Source organism: Leptidea sinapis, chromosome 32 (genome assembly GCF_905404315.1).
Source record: "Leptidea sinapis chromosome 32, ilLepSina1.1, whole genome shotgun sequence".
NCBI classification, from domain to species: domain Eukaryota; kingdom Metazoa; phylum Arthropoda; class Insecta; order Lepidoptera; family Pieridae; genus Leptidea; species Leptidea sinapis.
The window spans coordinates 4,826,859-4,837,520 of record NC_066296.1 but is presented as its reverse complement, the minus strand read 5'-3'; the positions used below and the strand labels follow the sequence as shown (position 1 = coordinate 4,837,520).

The window sequence follows — 10,662 nt, the reverse complement described above, 5'->3', positions numbered from 1 at the left end:
CGGACTAGTAAAAAAAGAAGGACTCGGGGCCGTGATATTAGCAAGTGAAGCACCTTTATGCTAGCGTGTGTGCGGTTACGGCGTATACCTGTTACACAATTGGCGCGATGGAGAAAAATGATGAGAGTGAATTTTTACGATGCGCGCGCGCACACCGACACCTGAATTCTACATCGTGAAGTTAGTTCTAGGTGGCATGAAAATCGATAACTATGTCCAAGTTGTATATTCTAGTATTTTTATATTTAGAACACGTGTTTCGTAACAGTACAATTAAACAGTGTGAATAAATAAATATTATTTTGGTGTTTTTATTCAATCAATTTCTAATAATTTGTTATTTACTTACTTCATCAGTTCGCTCGGTCAATAGACAAATCTCGGGCGAATACCTTGGAGCCTTTATTACGCTCTATGGCTGCCTTCACACAATGTGTATTGTGGTGGCGTATATTGGAGATCTGTATATTTAGCTGCCTATACTAGGAAGCGTCATCCGGGGACTAAAGGACCTTTTGGCGTCTAACATCCATCAATTTGAGGGTCAAGTCTGAGATTTTTTCGATGCTTTTTGAACGGCTGGCCTTGAAGACCTTCGACCCAGCCGCTTAATCATTTACCACAAACCTGTTATCACCTATACTCGTCCACGTCAACGTAGTCACCGAGGCATTCGAAGTGGTTTTGAAATTAGAGTGGAAAGTTTTCCGGGTTTTGGATCTGGATGGGTGCAGGTCAGAACGTACACTGAGACCGCTGCAGTTATGGATTGATATTCAATGTCCTAACTAAGCGAACATCACTCATAGTTTTCACTTAGTTGATCTCAGAGACATCATTGGATAGCTGTGTTTTGGTCGACCTATTAAAGTCAATCTCATTTTTGGTGGCACCATCGGGGCTTACCCAAGTCCATTTGCGTTGTTCTGGTTTCATGATGAAGGAGATCATAAAGAGATTCTTCTTTTCCATGAAGTCAGCCAGCATCTGGCCTCGGGCGTTCCGATTTCCATAACTAAATTGCCCTACTGTTACGTTGAAGTCTCCCATGATAAAATTGAAGTGGGTCTTATGAGTATGAATGGCTGTTGAGATGTCCTCGTACATGGCATCCACCTCCTCGTCTGCGTGTGTTGAAGTCGGAGCGTAAACCTGACTGACCTTCAGATACCTGCAAATACCGTTCAGTAATTCTGAGTATTACGTACGCTAGTTGACACGCTCCCCACCTCAGTTACGTTGTTGACGAGAGACTTATGAACGCGGAACCCAACACCACCATAGGACAATTGGTCGCACTCCGGGAAGTAGAGCGGGTGTCCGGAGTTTAGAATTATCGAGTCCTCACCCTGTCTTCGGACCCACGACGTCCCTTTGTAATCTGCTCGAAGCTTCCTCCAGTTCATCCAACTTCTCGTCGGTCCGCAGTGTCTTGACATTGTATATAGCCAGAACCAATCATGGCTTTCATTTCATTTTGGGGTGGGTTTACCATGATCACCACGCTTGGCAGGTGGGTTGATGATGGTGCTCTCTTCGAAAGATGCTGCTGCCCATCTTCCGGTTTTTGTATCCCTTAGTCGCCTCTTACGACACCCACGGGAGGAGATGGGGTGATTCCGGTGCGACACCACGCGCACAATTATGTACATTATATTATTAAAATAATATAATATACGGATATATTAAGGATATTTAAAGTCATTGTAATTTTAATATATGTTCACTTGTCTTGACACATTGCTATTTCAGATGTGTCCTAACTTCGGTAAACTGTCGTCTGTTGAAATCCTCATTTCCGCGCGATATATCTCAATAAATTATGTGAATCGTGTGTGTGACAGAGGTTGCGTGGGCTGTTAGTGCTACACGAGCCATTAATCATTGTACAACTAGATTTTTTTGTTCCGTGGTACAACTGATGTAAGATGTCGCTAAGTGACGTGTTTTCTTTGTCTGACCTGAACATAATGCTCCTGTCAACGTCAATGTCAGTGAATATTATTGATTAGTATAACTTTGTTCAATCTTGGAACCGATCATTCCACCAGCGGGAGGCTCCTTTGCACAGGATGCCGGCTGGATTATGGGCGGCACCTATTTCTTTTGTTTTAATGAAAATAAGGGACGAGACCAGCAGAACGTTCAGCTGGAGGTAATTGATACGCCCTGCCCATTACAATGCAGTGCCGCTCAGGATTTTTGAAAAACCCAATAATTCTGAGCGGCACTACAATTGCGCTCGTCACCTTGAGACATAAGATGTTAAGTCTCATTTGCCCAGTAATTTCACTAGCTACGGCGCCATTCAGACAGAAACAGAAATGTTTACACATAACTGCTTCACGGCAGATATAGGCGCCGGCATCCTGTGCAAAGGAGCCTCCCACTGGTTTCTGCCGTAAAACAGTAATGTGTAAACATTGCTGTATTTCGTATTAGTTTTAATATTTTTTTTTTCATCTTATTTATAGTGAAATTACTGGGCAAATGAGACTTAAATATCTTATGAATCAAAAGGACGGGGCCAATTGTAGTGCCGCTCAGAATTTGTGCGGCACTGCATTGAAATGGGCAGGCCGTATCAATTATCATCAGCTGAATGTCCTGCTGGTCTCGTCCTTTATTTTCATAAAAAAATCATTACTGTAAATATTGGTTAATTCGTTAAAACCGATCAAATACACACTAAGCTTGGTGGTCTACTTAAACATGCCATGGCTATATTATGGTGACATGGCTTATGAAGTATGTATAGTAAATCTCTTTTAGTCTTGAAAATATCTGATGATGAATGACGTCAATATCTCTGTTACTTTATCCAAATTCGTATGTATTATTTATATGTTTTTTACCTTCATACTCCCGACGTTTTATGAACTGTTCTCTATACTCCCGGGTTCATAAAAGAATTTTAGATCTGATAATGGTATCTATGAGTAGTATAATATCTGAGTCTATAGTATAAGTGGACACCATACATTTTGCAATATTAGATTTTTCAATAACAAGCATTTGTATAATGTAAGTAGAGCTCTGTCAATTACCATCCATAGTAAATGTAAGCTTGACTCGAAAGTGTGAAAATGTGTTTCCAAAAAATTGACTATACTTCCACTAAAAACTTCCTACTCTGCTAAACATTCGATATTCGAGAGTAAAATACATATACACGCAACCACACACACAATCAGACACACACAAGCACGTATTATTTATATGTCCACGATTTGGAACTGCCCGAAGTAAATGGGAAAAGGCGATAAAAAGCGCGATATTACGACTATATTGCTGGAATCACAGGAAGTCTGGGATGCTACAAACGTCTTTGCAACTAAAGTACTACAGGAGCTACGCAACCTAGAGTGTGTGTTGTTTTACCAGTGGGAAGCTCCTTTGCACAGGATGCCGGCTAGATTATGGGTACAACAACGGCGCCTATTTGGGCGCCGTAGTTAGTTGAAATTACTAGGCAAATGAGACTTAACAGCTTATGTCTTAAGGTGACAAGCGCAATTATTCTGTGCCGCTCAGAATTTTCGGGTTTCTCAAGAATCCTGAGCGGCACTGCATTGTAATGGGCAGAGCACAATTACCATCAGCTGAACGTCCTGCTCGTCTCGTTCCTTACTATCATAAAAAAACCAATATTCAAATCTCATTCGAAGTTATAATTCGTATCCACAAATATGAAAACTAACGTTATTGCATGATGGATGTCAGTCATAGGCTGGCACGCGTCCAGAACGTTGCGAAGCGGAATTGGTCGCACCAAACATAATATATTATCGACCACTTTGATCTCGCTGTGTTTGTGAATAAATCTAGTTTATATTCTCACGAGAATCGGGTGAATAATCTTGCGTCGTACACTTTTATATAGACTGGAAGTATAGGGCCACCGAATATGACGATTTTCCTATTCCACACAAAAATAATATGAACACGAGTCTAGCAAAGATCATTGAATAAGCAATTAATTGTTAATCCATAGTCTACGCAACCGAAAACGGTAGTGCCCCTGGGCAATATATTTTTCAGATACTCCATAACTGAGAGTGCCGCACGGCACTCTATTCCCTCACCAAGTTCTGACCCTAAAATGGTAAAAGTAGCAATATTAAAATGAATCAATCAGACATCCAATATTACCATTTCTTGAGATATGTTTTATCCACTATTCTAATTTGAAATCTTATTGAAGTGTAAACTTCTGTAGCATCGTTGTGATTTGAAAGTCGATGAAACGAAAAAACGCGACAGTAAAAAGAGACAGACATATATATTCATAGAAAATCAGATGGGAAGCATAGACACCAGGAGAACATAAATATGGTAGCCGTGATAGTAATATTTTTCATAGCGGTTGAAATCATGTGTCATCCTAGCATCATATACCAGGACTTTTTATGCAGTTAAGAGGTTCATGCACAATGCAGGTTTATTAAAAGCCTTCGCAGAAAATGCAGAAAACTGGTTGATTCGTTTTGGAATTGTTTTATTTACAAAATATACTCAATATAATACAAATTCCTCTATAATTTTTCTTTCCTCCCTCTTTACGTAGATGACAGTTAATCACTTTTTCTGGCAAAACTAATTATTTTAGTATACCAATTTCAAGATATTTTTATGTAGAATCCATATTTCATTAAATATTCTTGGAGTTTCCTTCAAAATAACGAGATGTTTAAAAAAACAATGCAGCTGTTCCCTCCCGGCGCGGCCTCTCGTTGCAAGGTGATGTTGCAAGATGGCCGACTATGCGTTTGGGGAGCCCGCGCAGGTTGCACCAGTTGAGACACATATTCGTAGTGACTAAGTTACTAGAAGTGACAACCTAGTACACTCCTACCTGCTTTCTCACATAATCATATCAGTGGATCACTTACCGATGGTGGTGATGACAATGATAGAGTAGAAGAGCGCTCCAGTAAAGGTCCACTGGATGTGGTCGGTACTTTCGTTGCCATCCCAGCCGCGCACTTTCATCTCCAGCAATATCGCGTTCTCGAAATCCTGCATCACAACATCTCCATTTGAACAGAACATGAACATCACCAAGAAGACGCTTGGATAACGACAATAGTTCAATTCAGTGAATTCTAACTTAGTCATTCAGTCCAATTGAGATAGTTTAAAGTGTAGGCATTGACGTACAATGAACAACAAGACTCATCACGCTCAACAATTGTCTGAAGCAAAGCTTTGCTTACGCGTCTATTAGGACAGTCAGTTGTGTTTCGACCGCGCTTTGAATACAACGCCACGCAATGAGAAAGTGTTCAGTGAAAAGATATCCAAAACACATATCCAAACTTAAAAAGGATATAGTGTTGTATTTCAGGTAAGTGTCCCATTAAATTAACAAAATTATGTAACTAATTTGACGTTTTTAATAATTTTGGTAAATATATTTACATTTCAATTGCTAAAACAAACTTCATCTCCGACGGATCGCATGAGACGGACGTCTCTTTCGCACAGTTCGCACCATAATCAATGAGCTTCTTATGAGCGAGAGTTAGACTCAGACTTTGAACGAATAAGGTGTAGATTTGAATGAATATTTGAATGTTATCTATATAAATTAATATATAGACGCTTAAACGACCTCTCATTTCTCGTGCGCTCCAGTGAACATGCGTACACGGCCAACGTTTCTATTATCCTATGCTACCGTGGACACGGCAAGACAGTCGTGTGTGCGGGACGTGTTGGCATACTAATAGGCGATTGAGATTCTAGTTCAATGAGTGTCGGAAACCAATGTAAATAGTTGTTGTTTAAGATGATCATGATAAGAAAGATCCCAACCAGGATTAAGTTGACTTACCTTTAACATATCAACGACATCAGAGGTCCAGTTAAGCTGGTTTAGGTACGTCACGCTGTTGGTCATACGCCAGATGCTGTGCGTTGTGTTGCTGCGGATCTGAGATATGTTCATCTTCACCTACGAACAATTTATGGTTTAAGATTATAATACACCTCCATTTACTGGCATGCTTTGAACATTACCAGATGGTGATACAATACTGTGCAGGTTGGAAATCTTCTGCAATGCTAAATAATAATAATAAAAATTTATTTTATAAAAAGAATTCTATAATTGTCAGTAAAATCATATTCAGCTGGAAGACGTCCACTGCTGGACAAAGGCCTCGCCCAAAGATCTCCACGACGATCGGTCCTGCGCTGCCCTCATCTAACGTATTCCGGCGATCTTGACCAGATCGTCGGTCCATCTTGTGGGAGGCCTACCAACACTGCGTCTGAAAAATCTATTGCCCAGGGGCACTACCGTTTTCGGTTGCGTAGACTATGGATTAACAATAAATTGCTTATTCAATGATCTTTGCTAGACTCGTGTTCATATTATTTTTGTGTGGAATAGGAAAATCGTCATATTCGGTGGCCCTATACTTCCAGTCTATATAAAAGTGTACGACGCAAGATTATTCACCCGATTCTCGTGAGAATATAAACTAGATTTATTCACAAACACAGCGAGATCAAAGTGGTCGATAATATATTATGTTTGGTGCGACCAATTCCGCTTCGCAACGTTCTGGACGCGTGCCAGCCTATGACCGACATCCATCATGCAATAACGTTAGTTTTCATATTTGTGGATACGAATTATAACTTCGAATGAGATTTGAATATTGGTTTTTTTATGATAGTAAGGAACGAGACGAGCAGGACGTTCAGCTGATGGTAATTGAGCTCTGCCCATTACAATGCAGTGCCGCTCAGGATTCTTGAGAAACCCGAAAATTCTGAGCGGCACAGAATAATTGCGCTTGTCACCTTAAGACATAAGCTGTTAAGTCTCATTTGCCTAGTAATTTCAACTAACTACGGCGCCCAAATAGGCGCCGTTGTTGTACCCATAATCTAGCCGGCATCCTGTGCAAAGGAGCTTCCCACTGGTAAAACAACACACACTCTAGGTTGCGTAGCTCCTGTAGTACTTTAGTTGCAAAGACGTTTGTAGCATCCCAGACTTCCTGTGATTCCAGCAATATAGTCGTAATATCGCGCTTTTTATCGCCTTTTCCCATTTACTTCGGGCAGTTCCAAATCGTGGACATATAAATAATACGTGCTTGTGTGTGTCTGATTGTGTGTGTGGTTGCGTGTATATGTATTTTACTCTCGAATATCGAATGTTTAGCAGAGTAGGAAGTTTTTAGTGGAAGTATAGTCCATTTTTTGGAAACACATTTTCACACTTTCGAGTCAAGCTTACATTTACTATGGATGGTAATTGACAGAGCTCTACTTACATTATACAAATGCTTGTTATTGAAAAATCTAATATTGCAAAATGTATGGTGTCCACTTATACTATAGACTCACTGACCCACAGGCTGCTCGTATAGAAGCAGAAGGGAACGCCAGTTTGTTTATTGATAATAATGGAAAAATCATTTAATCTGGATAAGTTGCAAAGGAGGAAGGATCATCTGGAAAATAATAACCAGAAAGTTGACATTCCTAATAAGCAGGTATCCTTACATGATATCTATATGACATAACAATGTTATCTTGTATTATGTTGACGTTAATTTTGCTGCATAGGCCTAAAGACCCTAATTTTATATTTTATCTTATTATTATAAGGTTCTGCTTTATTTTTTATGGAGGATAAGGACAAACGAGCGCAATTAACGATGTTTAGTGATCACCGCCGCTCACATTCTCTTCCAACTCTAGAGGAATCTGAGGAGCGTTGCTGGTATTTAAGGAAGTGTGAGTTTTCTTGAGATACCCATATCGTATCGTCCCGGAAACACCGCACAAGTTAGCTCATTGCGCAGTTTTGTATTAATTGGTACAAAGTTCCTTGAAAACCGTACTGTGGAGGACCGCCACACATCCACATGATGGGATGATATCCTAATTTGTGGAAGGTGGAATTTAGTGGCAGGAATTTGGTAAAACAGCTCTTCGTATCTGTCATGTTTTTTTTAATTCTCCGTGAATTTTTCTGTTGGTTTTTGAACCAACAGAAAAATTGTTAACTCACCTCCTCATAGTTCACTCACCTCCTTCTCATGTTGCGACTCCAGTCTCTCAAAGGTGACGGCGCCTAGGATGCAGTATGCAACAACTAGGCTGATCATCACGAAGTGAGAGAACACCACGGAGCAGAGCTTCCACGTGTAGTACAGGAACTAGCACACGCACATAAACATTATAAATTGGGCATTGCTTAAGTATAATTTTATATATTTTTTTTATTGGATGGAAGTGAGTGAGTGTAGACAAGCAAAGAAAGCTCCACCTCAAATAAACTCCAAGCTCTCAAGCTCGCAAGCTGGTAAAACTTCCACGACCTAGGTAACGTAAAATAACTCATGTATTAACGGGCCACGGCCCTTTTAACAAGCATCTGTTTAATATAGGTGTCACCGACAGTCCGCTGTGCAGAGCCTGCATGGAGGCAGAAGAAATAGCCGCACTCATCATTCTAGGGTGTAGGAGTGTGGCCACATACAGGGCCAAACACCTGGGGTCACCGAGGTCATGGGTGACATCAGAGGTTTGATACAGTACCTTGAGGAGCTGGGCTGGCAGGATTAGCCGCCCACCTCATCACGCAAAATAGGCGCGCTGTAGTCATCGGGTTGCGGATAGTAGCCCGTGATAACCTATCTATTTCCGTAACATTTACGAAAATCACTTTAACATAGGTCTTTTATTCCTATACAAGCAATATTCCTAACTTTCAGTCATTACTAGAGGATAATCACATGATTATATTGACCAATGTCTTTTGCTACACTCGACTGGCTGGCGATCTTCTAGAATACTTAACACATAGATTATTATTTATTATTTGAAGTGTGTGGCTATTTATCTTGTCTTAATGAGATTATATTTATATTAACTCATCAATTATTCTGTAGCTGTAAGTTAGTATGTAAGTTGTATATCCAATAACGAATAGCCAGGATTTCCCCTGTTTTCCTGGACTTCTCCCTCTAAGATCATAATATTGTATAATATGCTTAATAAACTTTGAATTCCAGCTCGTAGCTATCTACGGTACCCTATGGTTATAGTAAAAAAAATCTTATACTTACAAGGCCTAAATTTTAATTGCTTAAAATGTTAATTGCTTCTAATAATCAGATTGTAAGTTCTTATGTAAATATTTAATAGTAAATAAAATTCAGTATTTACGAGTAGTATATATTATTCAAATTCAAATATTTTTATTCAAAATATGATATAAAATCACCTATAGAAAGACAAAACCTACCACCAAAGAAGAACTTTGTTGTTCAAATTCTGTTGAAGGGACGCAACAAACTCAGCGGGCTTTTTTTTTACACAAAATGGCTAGAAAGTAATATCGTACAATTAAACTTATTATTTAATAGCATGAGGTCGGTCCCACCATTCCCAAACTGTGTTATTATTAATAAGGTCATTTATGTTATAGTAACCTTTACCACGCAAACGTTTTTTAACAATTCTTTTAAAAATCGTTATACTTTTGTTTTGAACAATTCCGGGGTTCTAGTTGTAAAAGCATATACGCGTAGTATAAAATACTTACTTACTCGACTTAGCCGAGTAGTAGGCAATATAAGTTTATAATGTCCTAATCTTACCTTAGCACACTTACTGGGGGGAGGCGGAGGGTACTCCACCCGCTCAATGCGTAGCTCCCTGCGCGACATATTGTCGACAGAGATCGCAAATAAAATGGAAAATACCACTGGAACTCTCAATGAACAATCTCAGCTAGGGCCACATGAGGGCGACGCATAGCACATCTTTATAATTGAAAGAATGACACAAATACCACTGAAGCCACGTTATAAATATTAAAAAACAACAGTCATCAATTCAACTTCTGACACAGAACAACCACAACAGTCACAAAACGGGATTACCACGAGATTAACGGCGGATTTAGAGAAAATATGTAAATTGGTGAAGTCCGATAGAATAACGAACGTGTGGGCGAGTGGTGCACGCGCCTCGATGTGGTGACGCCGCGCCGGGATATATCTGGAAGCTGGAGTAACACTGGACCGTTAATGTTTACGACCGGAACGAAACACGTATCTACTCAATTACGTACAGACAACACACGAGTTGAATGCAAAGTCAAGGAATGCGATAGTGCTGTGACCTAATCATAACTTTTTTTTTCTTTCAAGTAGGGATCATAATAATGTAATTATTATAATGTTGCCCCACTTGCATTACAATCTAGCCCTAACTTAGACTAATAAGTATTTCTACTTTAACTTAAACTGCTAGATAGATTAAAGTAACAATGTGTCCATTAATACATTTCTTAATGTCTCTATTAAGGGGAAGTCACTTTGTTCATGTGCCTTTTATAATATCACTATTTCATATTGTATTACACTAATTCACTAGCACTACACTAACTCAAAAAGTTTTGTTCGTTTTAGTCTTCTTACTATATCAGTGTTGTCAAGGAGCTGGATTGCCTCGACGTGATGGTGAAGTCTATGTTGATGAGCTTCAGCATATTTTTGGATAAGTTTGTCAACAAACTCAATGTTAAGGTCCCGATGGAGTTCGCTGTTTCGAATGTACCAAGGCGCGTTCACAATTTCCCTCAATACTTTATTCTGGAAGCGTTGTATGATTTGAATATTTGTTTGT

At 39.5% G+C, this 10,662-nt stretch overlaps 1 protein-coding gene across 1 annotated transcript in view; it reads right to left on the bottom strand.

Annotated features, from left to right (window-relative positions):
• LOC126974317 (potassium channel subfamily K member 9-like) overlaps nt 1–10,071 on the bottom strand; it is a 119,565-nt gene extending 109,494 nt beyond the window's left edge. The window contains exons 1-4 of the mRNA XM_050821776.1: nt 9,630–10,071; nt 8,055–8,183; nt 5,837–5,956; nt 4,893–5,019 (exon numbers count right to left, since the gene is read on the bottom strand). Of these exons, the coding sequence (XP_050677733.1) occupies nt 4,893–5,019; nt 5,837–5,956; nt 8,055–8,183; nt 9,630–9,698 (445 nt within the window). The 5' untranslated portion in view covers nt 9,699–10,071. The remainder of the gene's footprint in view (nt 1–4,892; nt 5,020–5,836; nt 5,957–8,054; nt 8,184–9,629) is intronic.
• Nucleotides 10,072–10,662: the final 591 nt, after the last annotated feature.